At 38.8% G+C, this 23,256-nt stretch overlaps 1 protein-coding gene across 1 annotated transcript in view; it reads right to left on the bottom strand.

The window, feature by feature from the left end:
* The window catches only part of LOC112049383 (glutamate receptor 1-like), an 83,084-nt gene that overhangs the window by 48,137 nt on the left and 11,691 nt on the right, over positions 1–23,256 (bottom strand). Inside the window, exon 2 of the mRNA XM_052890654.1 lies at positions 22,614–22,743. Coding sequence (XP_052746614.1) covers positions 22,614–22,743 — 130 coding nt within the window. The remainder of the gene's footprint in view (positions 1–22,613; positions 22,744–23,256) is intronic.

The raw sequence follows: 23,256 nt of genomic DNA, 5'->3' as shown, positions 1-23,256 counted from the left end.
ATGGATTTTTCTGGAACAAAAAGTAGTCTTTGTTTTGCTCCAAGGTACAGTTTATCTCCAAACCAAATTTCACCCAAGTCGGTACATCTTAAAAGGTAACAGACAGACTTACTTTTGCATTTACAATTTTAAATATGGATTGTCTGGAGCAAATGAAACTACCAGGTATTGGCCTTATACATACAAGATGTTCGTCAAAGAAAACTTCTTGACAAATTATATTATTGTGTAATGGAAGAAAAGGAGCTGCAAATGTTAGGAGTCAACCTCAGGATATATCTGTTTTCATCAAGACATTTTTTGTATTTATTTTAATTTTTTTTATTCTTTACTTAGTTAGCCCTTGACTACAATCTCACCTGATGGTGAGTGATGATGCAATCTGAGATGGAAGCGGGCTAACTTGTTAGGAGGAGCATGAAAATCCATACCTCTTTCGGTTTCTACACGTCATCGTACCGGAACGCTGAATCGCTTGGGGGTAGGGTGGTAACTAGCCACGGCAGAAATTTTCCACCAGCCAGGCCTGGATCAATTAAGGAAACCTCAATCAGCCTAGCCGGGCATCGAACCCAAGTCCTTTTCTTGTAAATCCACCGCGCATACCACTGCGCCACGGGGGCCGTCACATCGCATGTCAGACCGCCAAATACATCGTCGAATTTCTGTGGATTACTGGCGGACGTCAGATTTTAAAGAAAAAACGTAGATAAAACGAATAAACTCAAATAAAAAGCCTCTCAGAACACTGCTTAGTTTCCTAAACTCGTATCCCAAATTTATCTCGCACAGGTATAGGAAAAAGATGTCTTACACAAAGGACGTCAAAAAATCTTCTTTAATATTATATTGCTCAGCTGTTATATGGACTGAACTAAATTAAAGAGAGACGTAATATTTCATTTATTTATACCTCCGTGTTCTTTTGTAGATAAATATTTTCCCTTTCATTTGTTCGCTATAGATATAGTTGTATTTCTAACACAAATATGTAATTCGTATATTTCATTACTTTGTTATCTTTCATATGGCTGTATATTTAAAAAATCTCATTGGTTTTGACCTCGTTTCGTTTCTCAGAATTTAACAAAGAAGGGATCTTCTTAATTTTATACTTTTGTAGTTTTGTACTTCGTATTCTTTATTTAAGCCGTGATAGCGTAGTGGATATGACCTCTGGCTCCGATTCCGGAGGGCGTAGGTTCGAATCCGATCCGGGGCATGCACCTCCAACTTTTCTATTTTGTGCATTTTAAAAAATTAAATATCACGTGTCTCAAACGGTGAAGGAAAACATCGTGACGAAACCTGCACACCAGAGAATTAAGAAAATTATCTGCGTGTGTGAAGTCTGCCAATCCGCATTGGGCCAGCGTGGTAGACTATTGGCCTAACCCCTCTCATTCTGACAGGAGACTCGAGCTCAGCAGTGAGCCGAATATGGGTTGATAATGATGATAATGAATGATGATTCTTTTTTTTCAACGGCCAGGTCTATGTCCATATAGGAGAGGGATTTGACTCTTTAAACTACTCTATCATATATCAAATAAAATAACCGTAATGAATGAAAGTGCTCTCCGAGGCACGGGGGTGTAACCAGTGGCGTGCACTTCATACATGCATTAAAGTACTGCCTACCCTAAGAGTTGTCTTCTTAGTACTTATTAAATACAGATTTTTCCAGTTTGCTTAATTTTATTACCAGTGCATACCCTGATCGACAACCTTATGCACTTAATAGCCCAACCGAAACTTACGATACCTAATACTTAAAAGCAAGGCATTTCCAACTGTGCCAGAAACATCCTAAATACTAGGTACAAATAAGATTAGTGGCTTAAGAAAATGATTTTTTTTTATATTCACTACAAGTTGGCCATTAACTACAATCCCACCTGATGGTAAGTGATGCTGCAATCTAAGATGGAAGCGGGCTAACTTGTTAAGAGTGGGATGAAATTCACACTCCGATTTCTAATTTGTAAGTCACACGTATACAACAGCATAAATATTAAAAGCATTCTTATAAATGGAGCAGTATCTAAGAATCTATTAACGTACACTGAATGGTGGACAAGCGCTCTCAATACTGTTTTCATTCCGATAATTCAGTTGCAACCGAGCGATGGTCACTCAACTTATACCTATTACGAGTACTAAACCGATAGCAATTTCTCTCAGCACAATTTCAATTTAAGTGTTTCAAATAGAATTTCATAGCTTATTCACCAATCTACTTGTAGGTTATTAGTTGAAAATTGTAAATAAGATTCCTAAATTGAATAAGAAAAACATTTTAAATTTATAGAAATAGAAAAACGTAAAATTAAAAATGGGAGTAGCTGAATTTACAAAATGCCAGTTTCAGAGTTCTGCCTCAGACTATACAATTTTTCAAAATTTGTTTATTTAATTACTAGCGGACGCCCGCTACTTCGTCCGCGTGAAACTCGATGTAAACTTTCAACTACCTCTACCCTACCCCTACCCTACCCCTACCCTACCCCTACCCTACCGCTACCCTACCCCTACCCTACTCCTACCCTACCCCTACCCTACCCCTACCCTACCCCTACCCTACCCCTACCCTACCATACCATACCCCTACCCTACCCCTACCATACCTCTACCCTACCCTTACCCTACCCTTACCCTACGTTGAAATTTTTCCTGAATTTTCTTTGTTATTAACCTCACGGAGCCCGAGACCTTTTCAACGAATGCAAAACCGTGGAAATCGCTTCGTGTGTTCTGGAGTTATAGCGTCAGGAAGGAAAACCCGACTTTTTTTATATAAAAAAAAGTATCCTATGTCCTTTTCCTGGCTCTAAACTACCCCTGCCAATTTTCAGCCTAAATCGGTTCAGCCGTTCTTGAGTTATAAGTGGAGTAACTAACACGACTTTCTTTTATATATATAGATTAAAATCTATATTGAAAATATTCGGCGACACTAACTTGTTATTTTATAAAAACATCATCATTAACATATTACTACGAACGACTACATCTTATGTAAAGATGAACGAAACATGCTGGTCAATATGAAATTCATCTTTGTCATAGCAAACATTTTCGTCGGGCAGGTAGAAGACAGATTTTAATTTTTTCTATTTTGATCGATTTATTTATTCATTGATTTTGATTTTGTTAAAGTATTTACTTTTTCACAATGTATTTTTCGGTGCCGGTGGAGGAACTGAAACCAGTGCTTAGACAATATGTGTTCAGATCACGCGGTACGAATGCTGTACTGGACTAATAAATATTGAGATTTTTTCTTCCAAGAAATTAACTCGATTTGTGTAGTCGATGTCGATGTCAAAAGGGGTGTGGATTTTCATCCTTCTACTAACAAGTTAGCCCGCTTCCATCTTATTCATCATCACTTACCATCAGATGAGTTTGTAATCAAGGTCTTACTTGTAAAGAATGAAAAAAAAAGACTTAGAAGTTAGTACGGATTCGAATGAGATTTTTTTATCCGCAAAACTTCATCATACGTGTAGAAATAAAAATATTTTTATTCTTTATAATAGTGGCATTGAAAGTCGTTTCTTAGGGAGCAGCCACATCTGACTTAATATCAGACGATGCCAGTATTGAATTTCATTCGTGTGAAGCCGTATACAAAGAGCTCTTGATACCTTAATACAAACATTCTTGCACTAATCGAGTCATCATGACCAAGGGACGACGACACCTGATACGTTGGTTCCCTGGAAAATGGGGCAGGCCATAACATAGCATATGGAAGAGGCAGAATCAAGACCAAGATTTTGGCTGGTAAGAGGCTTCGGCCGTGGTTAGTTACCACCCTACCGACAAAGACGTACCGCCAAGCGATTTAGCGTGCCGATACGATGTCGTGTAGAAACCGAAAGGATTTCCTCCTACTCCTAATAAGTTAGCCCGCTTTCATCTTATCGTTTTTGCATCATCACTTACCATTAGGTGAGTTTGTAGTAGTTTGTAGTCAAGGACTTGTAGAGAATAAAAAAAAAAGATAGTTATCAGAAAAAGCTAAAACCGGTACTTAAGTGTCATAAGTCCCTCCCTCTCTGATCGAGAGTTCTATGATATGTTTGTTTCTTTTTGCCATTGCCACGGCAAAAGAAACAAACGTATAATCTCGGCTCTCTTGAGCCGCATTTCGAAAAAATCCGTGATATTTCACAGTGGTTAATTGACTCGACAGGTGAAAGGCTGGCTCATTAACTGTGTATCAGCCTGACTATCAAACACGGATATGCCAGTATTCTTGCCACTACTTATTTCACTTGGACATTTATTATTGTAAAGCTTTTAGGATAACTTAACTTTGTTACTGTTTTCTAGTGTAAATGGAATAATTAACTTATAACAAGATTCTTTTTACTGCACACTTTATAGTAATTAACTACAACATGAGTCTGTATTTGTGTAAAAAATCCATCTGCGTAACATAGAGCCAAATTATCTCGCCGACTATTCGTCAAGTGTGGAAGTGCCCTTAAACAAAACGTGCAATAACTCCAGTTCCCTGAGCTACGTCTTTTTGCTAGCGTAATATTGCAGCAGACTTGTCTTTGGAAAATAAAAAAAAAACGAGCACTCGAGTATGTACGGAAAAGTTCAAATGGCTTAGTCGTCTGAGTAGTGACATTCGTAGCCGTCATTTATAGCCCTGTACTTTTATCTATGGCCCTGTCAAATTCTTTACTTTACTTTTATAATGTATTGCACATCCTCATGGCCTCAGCCATTGGTGCAGTTATTACGTCACGTGGATCAGGTCCTGGGTTCGAGTCATTTGTCGGTTTATTACATTGAGCTTTTCTGAGAAATTCTCAGTAAAATTAGTAAAAAAGAGTTAGGAAGCTGATGTTGATACATTTTCGTAATTCGGACAGCACACAACACACGTCGTCAGTCCTGGCTATTATCATAAACAATCTTAACTTATCGTTATAAAATCGAACATAATCACCCTAGTTCACCAACTTATATTGGAGCAGCATGGTTCATAGAATCATCACCATTATTATCTATATCAGCCAATCGACATGCACTACTGGACTTAGCACTTCAGCTTTGTGGCTCGTTGAGCAATACTCTGAGCACAGTTCGCTCCATCCCGCTGAGTAACTCTAAACTTTCATAAGAGAGCCATAAGTAAGCGACCAAATCTCTGATCCGTATGTCATTATAAGCAACAAGAAGATAATAATGAATAAGATATAGATCTCATAGATCGATAGTGTTCTATCGCTTGATGCTAAATCTTTCTCGATCAATTTGAAAATACAAAATCCCCAGTTCAATGAAGTTACCTACCTATACTCGTAAGATATGTATCTTCTAATCAACCATAGTCCAAACCCGACCTATAATTTATGGTCATACGCAAGTCCATTTAGTGACGAAAACTTAATACCTCTTGGTAATAAAGCCAAGCTATTTCAAAGGTAACTTAAACTAAAACACTAAACCTTATTTGCAATTTTAAATTGTCCAACGAAGTAGACGTAAGAAGGTTGGGGAATTATGACATATATTTTATTTCTACTTCTAAATAAATACTGCCCGGAATTCGTGTCGTTAGTTCGCTATGAAGGCACGAAGCGGAGCAGAAATTATTAACGGACATCTGAGAAGAAACGGTGCTCTGGTACGAACGTTATTCGTGGACCTTGCGTAATGAATAAATATAGTTGTACATTATATGATGTGTAATAAACATAACTATATATGTAATAATAAGTAAAGAGAAAGCTTTATAGTTTGTGCCATATTCCACTTGAGCATTCTGCTTTCATAGAGTAAGATTTGGTATGTTACTCGAACCTGGATATGAACACCAGTTATAAAGTAGTTACTTTTATACGAGTAACTTATTTTACTCAAACCATATATTTTTCTATTAATGAGTACACATTTTTAGGGAAAATTGTTTAGGATAATCTATTTAGACAAATAATAACTCTATTTTATACATCCTACTAATATTATAAACGTAATAGTTTGTATGTTTGGATGCTCAGAATACAGAATTTGGATGTTAGTTATTATTTAACGCCGCTACTACTGAAGCGATTTGGCTGAAATTTGGAATGGAAATAGATTTTACTCTGGATTAACACAATAGGCTAACTTACGGCATACTTTTTATCTCGAAAAAATCATTTTTGGGAATTTGTATTGTTAAGATATTTGAGTTGGCTTATGATGAAATTAGAGAACGCTACATATGGCTGAATACGTGAACATGGTCGGACAGACAATTATCCCTATCTAATATATAAGAATCTAAAAGATATTCCAATGTTTTTTTACTAGGACCTGTGTTGCTGGGTAAGATCTTAAACCAGTGTAGGTATTCTTTTGTACGATAGGCTTGCTCTTCATCACCCAAACTGATGGTGAGTGTGGCAGTTGCCGGACTACAGGGGTCCCTTACGTGTGAAAAACAAATTAGTAAAAGATAATCCACAATCTCACTTAATTTGGTGTTTCCCGGAAAATAAAAACTTATAAAATTGCAACGACATTGTACCTACTACAATATAATGTCGTTGTAAAATTGACTATCAGTTTTTACTTCAGAAATTACAAAAACCAACGACATTATATGTACCTACGGTACTTAGTACTGCATGTATATTTCATAAAATCGGCGCACGAAAGATGTTCCCAATACTATGCGGGGAGCAACTATTTGACAAGTTTTCATACAATCTTCTGTCAGTTCCGTGAGCCGTGCGAATGACAGATCATCGAGTCTACGTACCGTAGGTACAATGTATGTCGTTGACAAAAACCATCTTTTCTTTCATTCTCTTTTTTCTAGTATTCCTGGGTTAAGCATGCGCCAAAAAGTTAAAATTATCCTACGTAAAGTTAAGTCACTGTCATACTTATTTTAAGCACGTATTTTTGTTTTTGTGAAAAATCTTTAACCTTCATTTCATAATACCTAGCTCTAGCTACAGACGTTTAATTATAACTGCGCAGTTTTATCGAATCGAAAATACAAATCAAAATAGTTAGAAACTAGTCGGGTAAAAACTGTTGTATCGTGGTCGGTCCGACCTGCCCATTTTAACCCTTAACATGTGCAAGTGTTCTTAAGCATGTTTGATGAAAATCCGATGTTTGATGAAGAGCCGTTTTAATTTATGGGATGTGAAAGTGGGGAAGAATAACCGAATGTCTCCAAATATACTCACTCGAATGGCGTCTGAAATGAAAGCGCACTGATAGATGACTTGCTCTTGAGAGTATAATTAAAAATTTCATTACCTTCGGTTTTTATTTTCAATAATTTTCAATTTTATGTTATTTGGTTCTGTCAAGCCTGTTTACGCGTTATTTCAAATCTGATTTAGGCAGCTGCCGAAACCAGATGCAGGGATCCTTATTGTGGATTCAAATGAAACATCGAGAACATGCGATATTCTGTATTTGAGACATGTTATTAGAAATGAACACAACGATATACTATCACTTATCGCTATTCACGTACAGTGCGACCCTTTCACGCAGAAGGTCGGCGGAGTAGTCTCTGTAGATGATCACTAACGAGGATAAAACTGACGAACACTATACATGAACTGATATAAGCTTCTTTTGGTGCATGCTTGCTTCCTTGCACCCGTTCCATGGCAGTGAACCTGCGGTCGGCTATCGAGTCGAGTCGAGTCGGCGAGGCGATTATGATCCTTTTCCAAGTGTGCTATAAGCCTTATAAGTAAAAAATCCGCAAATACGAGAACAATTAAAAAATCATTCCACGCAATGTTTGTTCACACAAAACCATTTTTCATTGGCGCCAATAAAAACATATTGTAACCATTTTGTTGTGAGTAATTGTTACCGTCGTTATATTTGGCACGCCGATATTTTTAAGCAATATTTATCATTTTCGAGGGGGGGGGGGGAGGGGTCGATAAAAATTTACAACGGCTATAAATCAAAATGTGATTTCAATTCGGCGGCGGCAACGGTTGATGGATACGTTGTTCAACCGCAGTGACGTGAAATAAAAACGGATTGCGTGAAAAGAAGGAAACGCTGACGAAAAGGAAACTTCTCGGGTGTCTGTTTTATATATTCACTGGCGGTCGCCCCGCGGTTTGTCTCGCGTAACTCATGTTCCCGTGAAAACGGGTATAAATTATGGCATATACCACTCGCTGATAATTTAGCTTTCCATTGGTAAAGGAATTTTAAAATCGGTTTAGCCGTTTCTTTAAGGCGAGTTACGCTGCTGGACTTTGATACACTACGACACATTACTATATCTACAGATACAGTCATTTGTGGTAAATATCTTCAGATACAGTGTTTTGTATAATTTATAAAGAGGAATGCCTACCAGTCCTACAGTAGGCCCAGGGAACCCAGGTATACCCCGTATAAAAAGTATATGGATATGATAATATGATGTATAAATAAAGATCTGGGTAAATAATTGGCTTGACAAAAGTATGTTTCTTGAAGAAATGGACATTTTATTAGTTGAAAAAATTCGCCGGCATACTCGTATTAAAGCGACGGTGTAACATTTGTAGCTGTATTATTTTTTCTATCTTTTCTGTTAGCAACAAGCTTAAAAAACAAGAAAACGGACAAACAAACCAATCATATTTCTTTATCGTAAAACTCAGGCTGTTTGGTCAACGATCTTTGCTTGTTGCCGGTGAACAAATTAAAGTTGGATTAAGAATTTCGTAAAACTTTTTTTTGATAAAGTATTTTTGATATCATTATTAAAGAACTAATAAGATTTTTTCAGATATAAGTAAACTGCCGGGTGGTTAGAGTGAGCCAGGGCCGGGTGGGTATTATCTTTTTAAACTCTTGTTAAAATCACCTTTCAGCGGGTAGGCAAACAATAATAACATTAAAGTGAACACAAAGCCATAGCAGTCGGCGTTACGAGTGAAGAGCAATATAATGAAAAGAGGCATAAAAAGAAAGTGCGGATGTCACAGCAGCGGAGTGCGGGCCGGTTATGATGGTTATATTTTACTACTAGCGGACGTCCGCGGCTTCGTCCGCGTTATGATTTTTATGATACATTCGGGTAAATAGGGTCATTGTTAACTAATTTATATATAAAAAGCAAAGATTGTCTGGATATTTGCAAAATAAATGAGATTATAAAATTTCAAAATCTATTAAAAATCTTTTATCGTAATTAAATAAAAATTAATACAGTTTTAGCTTCCTTACATTAAATGTGACATTTTTAATATATATGAATTATAAACATAAACGCACAAATAACAAAGATAATAGTAATTTTGTTTGTACGCTCATACAAATCTAACGATCATTACATTGCCTGCGACGTCATTAGTTCGTGCCATTTTGTATGGGGCGTTTTTCAGGGATCCGCAGCAGTGCCGCAAATTTGACCCTTTAAATCCCTGTAGCTCCGAAAGTAATGATCGCAGATACCCTGTTCCTTTTACCAAATTACTTTACTATTAGCGTACTCTTAATTTATATACAATTTAAATTGTCATCATCCCTATTAACGCGGGGCCATTGATTTTTCTGGGATAATAAGTAGCCGCTAAACAGCAGTGCTGTATGGTCCAGCAATTGCTCGGATCATGCAGCAAAATGCTGAGTACCTTTTTCAAGATTGTGCCGAACATGACAGTGTGGTGATGCTTCTGCTACTTGAGTTTTGGTCTTGCCTTTTTTTTATTCTTTACAAGTTAGCCCTTGACTACAATCTCACCTGATGGAACGTGATGATGCAGTCCAAGATGGAAGCGGGCTAACTTGTTAGGAGGAGGATGAAAATCCACACCCCTTTCGGTTTCTATACAGCATCGTACCGGAACGCTAAATCGCTTGGCGGTACGTCTTTGCCGGTAGGGTGGTAACTAGTCACGGCCGAAGCCTCCCACCAGCCAGACCTGGACCAATTAAGAAAATCTCAATCTGCCTAGCCGGGGATCGAACCCAGGACCTCCGTCTTGTAAGTTTACTGCGCTACCACTGCGCCACGGATGCCGTCAAAAAGGTGGCCTTGCTCAGGTGGTTGAGGTATCGGACTCTGCATAGGTGCTAACATTTTTTCTTTTCTTCTAGCCTTTATGTTGCTCAATAACTTCCTTTATCTTCCAGCGAATGTTTTATTAAAATCGTTCCAGCCGTTCAAAAGTTTAGTCCGAAATGAAATTGCTTTAGTATCGTGAAGCACGGCTGTTGATGACTAGAACGATTCTTACACTTTTTTTTTGGTCAATAGGCTTGTATTCCATATGGGGACAATTTTTACTATTCATCACTATCAGCATATTTCAATTGCTGATAGTGATGAATAGTAAAAATTAATCATATCAGCATATTTCAATTGCCCTCGGTCTTGGGGTCATACAAGACCGTTAGCCCGGTCCAAGGAAGGACAGAGACATCTTTTCTGTGCTTCACTTGGACAAATCTTCTCTGGCGCGTCCACGTCGCGGGGGTGGGCATCACGGGAGTCAGTAGGCCGGCTCGCGTGATGGCGAAGTTCAGAGGGGGTCCCAGTACTGCGGGGAATATCGCGGTCCCCTGCCTAGGGTTACAGGTGAAGATCTAAAATCCAGGCAGCGTCTGTACTCGGAGCGAGCGGCTGTCTGGTCAGCGTCTGTCCCACATTGGGCGGCTGTTTACCTCGGAAGACGTCTAGGAGAAGTTCTAAAACATGGAAGCACAACAAAAAAAACATATACCCCAGGCGGGTACCGGCGCTGAGCATTCTCGCGTCGGAGAATCCCGCCCCCTTGAGGCTCCGGCTGATGATAGGGGCTGCCCCTCGTATTCTGGGGGGGGCAACGTTTTGCCAAAATGTAATAAGCCATTTGCCAGGTCTGGCCTGCTACAACGCACGCCACCTAAACCGACGACTCAAGCAAGAATTAGGACAGAAACAGAACGAACGGAAACTGACGATGGACTATCTACAGGTGATGAAGGGGCACAATACAGGCGGACATCCTATGCAAGCCCTCTCACTTTCTTTTCGCCAATGGCGGACACGCCACAAAGTAGAGGAGAGTGGAAACGAAAAAAGTCACCAACCAACAAGGAGGCAGAGACCCTAGTAGAAAAAGAAGATCGTCTGCTGAAAGGACTATTCGACAATATTGTTGTAGTCAACTCACTTGTGGAAAGGCAAGGGCCTTATAAAAATACAGCCAACGAAATCAAGATTAAACTTCGCGAATTGCAAAAATTATGCGGCCGAGTAATGGATGTTAGACGAATGAAAGCAGAAAGCCATGAGGATGTGGAGAGGGCTCCGAAAAGAGCAAAAAAAATAGTAACGCTGGTAGAAAAAGGTACAAATACGTCGACCGGAGGCGAAACGGAGGAATTAGAATGGGATGACGATTTATGCACAGAAACGGACTGGAAGATAATAAAAAGGAAAGGGAAGTTAGAAAAACGCAAGGAAACTAAGAAACCGTTTGAAGTAACAGAAAGCCTCGACGGAAAAATACCACAGGCGGAGGACAAAATGACAGAAAGTACCCAAGCAGAGAGAAAAAAGAAAGGTAGAAGAAGCAGAGAAGTGAAAAAAACGCCTACAAAGTCAGGAATTAAAAAATCAAAAACAAAACCTGAAGCACTGCTGGTGGAGGTAAAAGATAGAGATTATGCAAGCGTACTAAAAGAGGTGAAAACAGGGTTTACAAGTGAGGAAGTTCTTTTTTCTAAGATAAGGAAGACTATGAAAGGGGACATTCTCCTTGAAATTGATAAAGAGCAAAATGAAGGAGCCTTAAAAGTAAAAGAAAAAATTAAGGGTTTGTATCCCACTTTAAGCCTGAAAGCACTAAGAGAATCCCAAGACATCATAGTTAAGGGGATGGATGTCACAGTCGAAAGGGAAGAGCTAGAGGAGACACTTAAGAACAAAGCAACAGAGTTCCGCATTAAGAGTTTCTGGGAAAATAGCTATAGGGTTAAAACCGCTATAATAGCGCTACCAAAGGAGGAGGCGCTCAAAATAGTAGGGGACGGTAAAATCAAGATAGGATGGATGAGAGTCCCAGTGCACCTAATAGAAGAAAGGAAAAAATGTTATAGGTGTCTAGAACATGGCCATATCTCAACTGAATGCCAAGGACAAGATAGGAGCAAGAAGTGCTATAACTGCGGTACAGAAGGGCATAAAGCTAAAGAATGCAGGAATGAAGCAGAAGCAATGAAGCTATTTGCAGTGATAGAGGTCAGACTAACACAAACCACAGCATGGGCTCAAGATACTGTCTTTCTTGGAAAACAAAGATACTTGGAAGACCGAACAAGCCAAAAAACGGGGCGTAAGAGCAGGGAATGGAGCGACAGACTCGCCTCTTAAAGTGCTACAAATTAACCTGGACAGAACGCGAGTTGCCCATGACCTGCTCGAAGTTACCGTACAAAATCACGACATTGATTTAGCCATAGTAGCAGAACCTAATAAAAATATAGCGGAGGTTAAGGAATGGATCACGGACCGGAGAGGTGATGTAACGGTTATTGTTTACAACAAACAAATACAATTTAAAGTGGTGAGTAGAGGTAATGGCTTCATAGGAATATCTATGGCGGGGCTGACAATATATAGCTGCTATTTTTCACCAAACTCTAGCTTGGAGGAATTTGACAGAGATATTAATGAGCTCTTTGAAAACATAAACTCACAACGCGGCAGCATCCTAGTCGCCGGTGATTTCAATGCGTCGTCAAAAATCTGGTCACTTAAGGCTGAAAATACTAGAGGTCGATTAATTATGGAAATGCTGGCGAGTAGGGACATGGTAATTGTAAACGAAGGACTTGAACCAACATTCCAAAGAGGTCCAAAAAACTCCACTCCAGATATTACATTTGTAAATTCTGGCCTAGTACATCAAGTGAGAGAATGGCAAGTTTTGAATGAAGATAGCCTGAGTGGACACAGGTACATAAAGTTTAAAGTTCTCCGAAACGAGTTTAAAACGCTTAAAACGTGTATCGGATGGAGACTGGATAAGATGGACCAAAACATATTCAAGCAGGCCTTGAAAGAAAAGGAAGTACACTCACCAGAAGAACTAGTGCAGCTGACACAAAAGGCCTGCGATAAAGCGATGCCAAAGAAAAGCCGTCGACAGAAAATACCCGTTTACTGGTGGAATAAAAATATAGGGGAAAAAAGAAAGCACTGCACAACATGTCGCAGAAAATACACTCGTAAGAGGCGGATAAAGGGGACGAGTAATTTAGAAGAGGTTAAAAGTAATGAAGAAGAAATACAGCGACTTAAAGAACAGTACAAAGCTGCAAAAGTAGCCCTCCAGACAGAAATTTCTAGGGCAAAGCAAGAACAATGGAGAAAACTCTGCGAGGAGGTGGATAAAGATACATGGGGACTTGGATATAAAATAGTCACTAAAAAACTGCATCAACGCCCGCCGTGTCTTGACATGGATCTTATCAAATCCGTAGTGAAAGTACTATTTCCGTCGCACAAAGACTTTGGTAGAGTTATTGCAAATGGACTTGAGGTTCCAGAAGTAACACAGGAGGAGATGAAAAATGCTGCAGAAGGCCTCAAGTCAAAAAAAGCACCAGGTCCAGATCTTCTGTGCCCAGAAGTGGTTAAGTTAGCTGCGCAAGTTATCCTGGAAACCCTAAGGAAGATCGTAAGCATGTTGTTTAAGTCAGGAATTTTCCCCGCATCCTGGAAGACAGCTAGTCTGGTCCTACTTAAAAAAGTCAATAAACCTGCAGACGACCCTACGGGTTATAGGCCAGTGTGCTTACTTGATTGCTATGGGAAGCTAATGGAGAGACTCCTAGTAAATAGAATCGAGAAGCTGCTGCCAGATCACGGTGGTCTCTCAGAACATCAGTATGGATTCAGACGAGGTCGATCCACATTAATGGCGGTAAAGAAAGTAATAGAAACGGCTATGAAAGCAAGACAGGGAACACGGAAAACTAGACAGTTATGTGCCTTGATATGTCTCGATGTCAGGAATGCTTTTAATTCTGCCCCATGGAGAGAAATCCTCATAGAAATCAGGAAAAGAGGTTTCCCTGGCTATATACAGAACCTTTTAGGCAGCTACCTAGAAAATCGAGCCATAGAAATAATAGACAGCAAAGGAGAGAGGGATACAATAAAAATCAGCAGCGGAGTTCCTCAGGGATCAATTCTGGGTCCCACACTGTGGAATATATTATACGACGGAGTATTTAAGCTCAAACACGAAGATGGCATCCATGTGATAGGATTTGCTGACGATTTAGCTGTGGTAGTGGTGGCCAAAACTGAAGCAGTTCTTATGTCTCGGGCAAATAGAGCACTGGAACGCATAAAAGACTGGATGCAAGGAAAGCACCTGGCCCTAGCACCTGAGAAAACAGAAGCTGTTGTTTTTAGTGGAAGGCGAAAGCTCAGCCCTATAAATTTTCTAATCCAAGGTGCTACTGTGACCCCCAAGGAACACGTGAAATATTTGGGAATATGGCTCGACAAAAGTTTAAACTTTAAAAAACATATTGAAGAAATATCCCAAAAAGCGCAGAGGCAAGCGGAATCTCTTTGCAGACTTATGCCTACAAAAGGAGGCCCTAGAGCTGGTAAGCGAAGGGTGCTGGCGTCAGTAGCACAATCCGTAATTCTCTATGGCGCCCCACTGTTTTCCGGAGCTATGAACGTGGAGCTACACCGAAAAAAGTTGGAGGCAGTACAAAGAAGACTCGCTATAGGGATTAGCGGCGCATACCGAACAATATCCACGGAAGCGGTGCTGGTGATAGCAGGGCTTATTCCTATAGCCAAGCTAGTAAAAGAGCGTGCAACTCTGTTTGAAAGGAAGGATAGCCAATCTCTACAAGTACGTGAAGACACACTGACTGAATGGGAAAACGAGTGGACCAGAACAGGAAAGGGGACATGGACACGAGAGCTGATCCCCGACCTGAAAAGATGGCACAAACGGGAGCACGGGGAAGTAGATCGATGGCTAACCCAGGCACTAAGTGGGCACGGGGTGTTCAATACTTACCTGTATGCTATTGGCAAGGCACCGAGTGAAAAGTGCTACTTCTGCGGCGAGGAGGACACTCCGAGACACGCAATCTTCGAGTGTGCGGGCTGCGCTGACCTAAGAACAGCGGCCCAGGGGCCAAGGGGCAGCGTGGATGCGCAAAACCTTATTGCACGCATGCTAGTAGACGTGGAAGAATGGAAGAAATACTCTCAGATGCTCAGAGCAATCATGATCAGGAGAGAGGAAAGAGAACGGGCAGAAAAAAAGGAAAGCGAGGAATGATAAATAGATAAATAGAAAGTCAGTACGAAGAAATGCAAAGCGGTTCCGTACTGACTGGCAGGAAAGAAAAAAAAAAAAAAAAAAAAAAAAAAAAAAGCATATTTCAATTAAGGCTCTTTATAGAAGACAGGATATGGAGGCCGACCACGCTGCTGCAATGGAGGTTTGGCGGATTTAGGATAATCGGTACTAATATTTGAAACAGGTAGTTTGTGTTTTTGTGTAGGGAGTAATCTTTGAAGTGAATCGATTTTGAAAGTTCCCAATTTACCCACAGAAAGCCACATTTGTGAGTGTCATATTTTACCACCGTATTTACACAATAAAACAATAGAATATAAATAATAATAAAAATATTAAAGCCATAAGCGACGTTATAGTGATAAAAATGAAAAAGGCATTAAAAGAAAGCGTGGTGCCACAGTACAGGCCCGGACTGTGACCCAGATACGATGCAGATGCTTAGAGGTAAGGGATACATATACAAGTAGAAATGAAGAGCTTGTGAAATTATATGGAATTGTGAATAATTTATATTATTTCTTTGACAATTTAACTATTTCAGTTTTCTTGAGTATTAGTCATAACAATCATTTAGGACTCCGTATCCGTGGTTCCGTGTAAAGAGTCGTGATAGCCCAGTGGATATGACCTAATTATTTGGCTGGTGGGAGGCCGTGGATAGTTACCACCCTACCGGCAAAGACGTACCGCCAAGCGATTTGGCGTTCCGGTACGATGCCGTGTAGAAACCGAAAGGGGTGTTTCATCCTCCTCCTAACAAGTTAGCCCGCTTCCATCTTAGACTGCATCATCACTTACCATCAGGTTCCGATTCCGATGGGCGTAGGTTCGAATCCGGTCCGGGGCATGCACCTCCAACTTTTCAGTTGTGTGCATTTTAAGAAATTAAATACCACGTGTCTCAGATGGTGAAGAAAAACATCGTGAGGAAACCTGCACACCAGAGAATTTTCTTCTTTCTCTGCGTGTGTGAAGTCTGCCGATCCGCATTGGGCCAACGTGGTGGACTAATGGCCTTATCCCTCTCATTCTGAGAAGAGACTCGAGCTCAGCAAAGAGCCGAATATGGGTTGATAATGATAATGATGATACGTGGTTCCATAACCAACCCATACGTCCGTAAAGATCCTCTACAGGATAAGGCCTCACGCCTTGTAGCAGAGGGAGTTCGGAGCTTAGACCCACCACGCTATTCCAATGCGGGTTGGCGGATGATAATTTTTTTATTTTTTTATTCTTTACAAGTTAGCCCTTGACTACAATCTCACCTGATGGTAAGTGATGATGCAGTCTAAGATGGAAGCGGGCTAACTTGTTAGGAGGAGAATGAAAATCCACACCCTTTTCGGTTTCTACACGGCATCGTACCGGAACGCTTAATCGCTTGGCGGTACGTCTTTGCCAGTAGGGTGGTAACTAGCTACGGCCGAAGCCTCCCACCAGCCAGACCTGGACAAATTAAGAAAATCTCAATCTGCCCAGCCGGGGATCGAACCCAGGACCTCCGTCTTGTAAATCCACCGCGCATACCACTGCGCCACGGAGGCTGTTGTGACTGTTTCAAGATCACTGTCAGATGTTAATATGATAATGGCCGAGACTGACGTCACAATGTCCTCTTCGAGGCACGAGGGTGTGACCCAAAAATTTTTGCTGGAAGCCAACAATAGACTCGAACCTAGGACATTTTTATTTAATTTTTAATTTTATTTTACAAGTTTGCTATATTATGTATGGACCGGCAGTTATGTAGAAATGAGAATTTGTAGTCGTATTAGACTCACAACAAAAAGTTGACCACGATGGAAGATAAATGTTTAATTTCCGTAATAGCAACTAATCCTAGTATGATGAAAATATAACCCAGAATAAAGCACACAGACTCGCAGAGTGGCTTTGTTTGGAGAACAGTGCGAATTTGCGATTGCATTACCAAATGCTACGTATGAAGGATTACTGGTAGCATTGTAATGCACAATGGAGGAAAACTACTTTAATGTTGGATGTTCTAATTCTAATATAAATCTATTTAATAAAGACGTTTTGACCATCCAAGAATGCCTCTATTGTGTCTTTTATAAAGCACTAGCCAACGCCCTTGCGGTTTCACCCGCGTAGTTCTCGTTCCGATTAGAATATCTGAATAAAATATAGCCTATGACATTCACAAATGACGTGGCTTTCTACTTGTAAAAGAATTTTCAATATTAGTTCAGTAGATTCAGAGTTATCTCTTCATTAAATAGTATAGATTTAAACGCTTGGGTTAACAGTGTCGCAATTGACGATACATCATGACGTAATTGTTATATTATTTAATCTTTCTTCATTTCACCCGCGTTTCTATTATATAATAGGTATATATTATATCTTCCCACGGGATAATATTCCATTTCTGTGGGAGATATTATATAACCTATGATACTTACAAATAGGGTAGCTATCTATTGATAAAATAATTTTCGAAGTGGGTTCAGTAGAGTTTTCCCTTCTAATAATATTAGTATAGATATGACGTTTGAGCCTTTTTTACACAGCGGTAAATATAAATACTGCGTGTTTTCTTTCATGGGAAATCTGTAAACATGTATATTTTTGTAAAATCAGAAGCATATATAATATTGAGATATGTTACTATTAAGCAAAGTAAGGAAATAGGAAATAAAACAACCACCAAGCGGGTAAATAAGAATATGAGAGGTTGTTTAAAAAATCTGCATTATTAAAAAATATATTTGATTTAGATGTGAAAAGCTGATTTGATCGTTATTATCCTCTTAAATATTTCAACGCAAAATAACGTCGGTATAAACGGTCGGTCAATTAATAAATCGACTTGCGGTCAGATTTTCCTTTTAAGTGGAAGGAAGTTTATAAGATGCTGAGACGGCTATATCTGCGAAACGGAAATATAGCCGAGATCGCTCTCTCGATCCCGGCTAGGGGTAGGGTGACCAACAGGACGACGGGACCCACTAAATCCAAGAGGATTTGTGAGCGAACCGACAAGGCGATTCAATGGCTAAGTATATTCATTCCCGAATCGTAATGGTTATCTCCAAGAAGTATTTTATCTTGGACAATCTGCGCAGACTTTTGCTATTTCATGACGTTTTTAACCAACTTGAGGTTATCAATTCGTAGCGTATTTATGTAAGACTAGCAGACGTCTGCGACTTCAGTTTTTCACAAATCCTGCGGGAACCATGGATTTTTTCGGGATGAAAAGTAGCCAATGTCTTAATATAGAGCAAAATCTATTTCCATTCCAAATTTTAGCTAAATCGCTTTAGCAGCTGCAGCGTAAAAGAGGAACAAACATAATTACACACTTACACACAAACTTTCGCATTTATAATATTAGTGTGATAGTGTGATGCGATAGTGTGAAGTGTGATAGTGTGTTTGTCAGATTTGCAATTTTAGGTCTAAATCAGCTTCTAAGTCTAGTTTAGCTGACAGAATAATTCAGCTTGGTTAATTACGTCGAGTCTTCAAATCGACAATATCAAAGCCTGCAGACAAAAGTCTTTAATGAGTATGTCATGCCTGTGATGACGTATGGAGCGGAAACGTGGACACTGACGGTTGGCCTTATCCACACATTTAAAGTCGCTACGGAGAGGGCTATGCAGAAGTCTCTCAAAAAGAGCAAATCCGGAATGCGGAAATCCGTAAGAGAACGAAATTAATTTATATTTGTTACAGAACAGATGGTCGCTGGGGCAGACGTGTTTTAGAATGGGGACCACGTACCAGCAAGCGCAGTGTAGGAAGGACGCCCTCAAGCCAGGTGCTTTGACGACATTAAGAAGGTAGTGAGATGTGGCTGGATGAAGAAGGCAGAAGATCGTGTGTGGTGCTGCGCTCTCGGATGTCCAGCAGTGAACGGATACAGGCTGGCAATATATCTCAGGCAGGCGGTCTCAGGTGACTTCATTGTATAATGTGTTTCGAGATGATAGAAATTACTTTGCAAGTCAAACTGCGACATAAGACATGTGATACTCGTAGATGGAAGAAAAAATTTGAGGAGATGAAAAATGGATGGAAAAAAGAATCACAAATTACAGTGCTTTGTTACTAATGTTTGATAAATGGCTATTCATATTAAATTGTTATCTGGGATATATTACTTCTCTTTGATTGCGAAATGTTTGCTTTGTACAATACACAATGAAGTACTCTCAACTGCACGTACGTGGAAATTGTATAAACAATCATTTGTTGATGTGAAATTTAGCGACGCGTTTGTGCCCTAAACGCAGACAATACCAGCTCGTAGCAAAGGATCATTTCCGCAATTTAGAATGTTTAATATTTACACACATTCTAAATTACGGAACGGACCAACGATATTAATTTATACCATAAATATGTCACGTGCCTACAAAATCACTGCTAAAAGTGATCCTAAATTAGCGACTCCACTGAGCGCATACTTGCACTATTTTGTGTTTACTTACAAGTGTAAGTAATATTATAAGTATATATAATATTCCTTATAATGTTTATGTTGTATACTTTTTAAAAACACAACTCAACATTGTGGAAAATATTAAGGTATTATTTTTCAAAATACCTTTCGTTGTTTACAATGCGACTAAATGAAATTAAAACAATTAGTCACTTTTGTTCGCTTCAGTTTCGATGCTCTAGTGACATGACTAATAGTATAATAATAAGTCTTTGGAGGGGACGGAAATAATATCAAAGATCGGTTCTATTTGAAGATATGACAATGCAATTCTATGGAGCGATTACACGATATTTATTCCAGTTATGATAGTTCAGAGATATTTCCAGTTAAACATTGCTGAGTTCAACACTGCACTGTTTAATAGTCTTAGGTTACGGCACGAAGCTTATGTTCTCGTATATGTATATGTATGTATGTACATGTATCGAAATAACAAACATAATATCAAATGTTTCAGAGTGGAATCCGATTTGATGATTGTGACGTGTTTGAGGTTTATCTATCACATATTTCAAACTAAATACAAATATATTTCAGTACAAAGCTTGTGGTATGTACCTATATCAAGAGTTAAAAATAGTAGGGGAGACCGGGATTCTAAATTTGCAGTTACTAAAGCGTCATGTGAACCGATTAGATTTGGTTGGTTAGATCATAGGAAATATAAATGGTTATATACTTTTTTCGCTTTCAGCGGTGGGAAAAGAACTGCAATTTTGATTACTTCGGCCTACTGGAATAATCAAAAAATATTAGCGTTTGTTTTTGAGATTATTATCCTTTAGAATATGTAAAATATAGACTCTCATACATTTTTACCAGCCATTTAGTATTTACAAAAAGTAGACACAAATTTTATTTTTATTTACAAACCTCGATAAGTGTTCAAGTTTTTTAAATTATCGTACACTTCAGTCCCATACATTTTTTTTACAGGGCATTTTTTTAACCGTGTCATCTTAATGAAAGAAAAATAATTATTGCACTCAAAGCTTCTTCTAACAAAAATAAATTAAATATTAGTTATAAAAATAGTATTAAAGTACGTTGTTAATTTATTTCGTAGTATTTAAAAAAAAAACAGATCTTTAAAATCATAATTACAGCAGCTAACATTTAGAAAAACTGATTCAAGATAGAAAAACTTGAAAAATCCGAATAAAAAAATATAACTTGGGCACCCTAGGGATTTTTGGAAAACTATTCAAATTAGTTTTAGATAATTAGGTGGTGTATCTGCCATTTGCGTTTTATCTATTAATTACGGTACACCATGTATAGCAACATCACAAGTTATATTATTTGGTAAAGTGATCAAGACACTGCCCTCCACCTAATAATCAATATTGGCTTACAATTAATAGTAATAACTATACCCTGTAAGAACTAAAAATAAAGCAAAAACTTTCCCTTAAAGTTAGTAGGCAGCCATGTTTGAAATCCATAACACATCTTTGGCAACACGGACTTATCAAAGACTTTCTTTTTGTACATTCAGCCTTCAGCATTAAATTCAAAAAATCAAATTCATTCAAGTAGGCTTAGTTTTCAACACTTTTGAAACGTCAAGGTTGAGTATTTGGAAATACCTGTTCGAAAGGCAGGTTCTGCTGAGAAGAGCCGGCGACAAACTCAACAGTTGCTCTTTTAAAAAAAACTGCTTAAACTTACTAACCATTGGCAGGTTCACAACAGTCTTGCGGATCTTGTTATAGAGAGTACACTCAATGAAAGAATGTTTTACTCTTTGGAGAAGATAAGCCGATATAACTAACTTATGCCCTGTTATGGGGTTTAAATCTCCTTTTCCTTTGTTTAATATTGTATCTTACAAAGACTATAGATAACAAGCCTGCATCTAGAAAAACAGGGGCATAAATCTCCTTGTAGTTTGCATATATTAATATGTTGTGTAACAAAGATTATACTGTTGTATATGTATTGACAGGCTATTTTATACCCATCTTAAAATTAACGTAAAATTGTGTCTAAATAAAGGCTCATAATATTACTTAAGGCCACTACGGGCTGAGACTGTAATTAAGCACGTCAAGAGATAACCAAAAGAGAGACGACGTGGTAAATAAAATTAAATAAAATATGGAAATGATGCACTTGTAGCCTGTGTAAGATAAGTCATTAGCGTAACGCACACCCGCGACGTGGAGGCAGATATAAGCTTGCTAGTGCTTAATGCGCTGCTTTAATTACTCGCCTGTCTTGATAATTATTATGCCCAGTTGCAATTTGCATTCCGTTTCTGGTGCGCAAAGTTATTTAGTTGAGGCAAACATCGCTCAAGAAATTCATAAAGATTTCAATTTGGTGATACTCGCTTAGCGCAAAGGTTACAAAATTCTGTTACTGTCAGAAATGTTGATAGATAGGATATCTGCCCCTGCATTCTGTATAGTTACAGCGATCGGACATCGCTCGTTTCCATGGCAACGTCGTTGTTAGTGACATTTTATTTTTGGCATCCCATAAAAATAAAGTTCAAATTGTATTATAACTTGTTATAGGCCAATATTACATCGACGAGTATAAAGAACAAGAATCGATCCTCTTCTGTAATTAACACCTGTCACTAAAGCGTAAACGCATGATTGTGGTAACTAAACAACATAGTTTTACAGTTCTCATCCACGTTTCTAAGAAAGCAAGAAAGTAGTTTATAATAACGGCGTCTGTGTTTTGTTGCTTTAAGTTGTTCAAAATATCAGAAGAAGATAGTTTACTTTTGCATTATAATATCTCCTGCATTACATTAATTTATGTTTTATCTGTAGATTTACTTATAAATTACTTACCATCATTGGAGTCGTATAGGAAGATGACGTGTTTCCAACCGAGCAGTATGATGGTGTCGATGATAGCCCGGTGATAGTCAGGCGTCAGACTGAATGCTAAGTCGTCCACTCGTCCGTTCTGCGGGTTGACCTGACAACAAAAATATTCAAAATATTTTATGAGGTAGAGTTTGTGAGCTTAATAATATATGCTAAGTCGGCATCTGAGCTAAAATCTTTAGTTTTAGAGTCTATTCCTTCGTGAACGAAGATTAGCACACTTCACACATACACTAATATTATAAAGGCGAAAGTTTGTGTGTGTGTAAGTGTGAAAGTGTGTAAAAAGTAAGTAATTTTTATCCGCCTTTACACAGCGGCTACTGAAGCGCTACTACTAGGCTAGGCTACTGAAATTTGGAATGGAAACCGATTTTACTTTGGATTAACACATAGGCTACTTTTCATGCCGGAAAAATCCATGGTTCCCGCAGGAATTGTGAAAAACTGAATTCCACGCGGACGGAGTCGCGGGCGTCCGCTAGTAATATTTTAAGCTTTAATAAATAGGTACACCTATGATTAATATGACATGCACGTCGCATACTGTTTAGTTATGCTCAATATCTGACTGGGATGCGTAAATGCATTTACCAGCGACAAA

Source organism: Bicyclus anynana, chromosome Z, assembly GCF_947172395.1.
Source record: "Bicyclus anynana chromosome Z, ilBicAnyn1.1, whole genome shotgun sequence".
In the NCBI taxonomy this organism is placed as follows: domain Eukaryota; kingdom Metazoa; phylum Arthropoda; class Insecta; order Lepidoptera; family Nymphalidae; genus Bicyclus; species Bicyclus anynana.
This window is presented reverse-complemented; position numbering and strand designations above follow the sequence as displayed.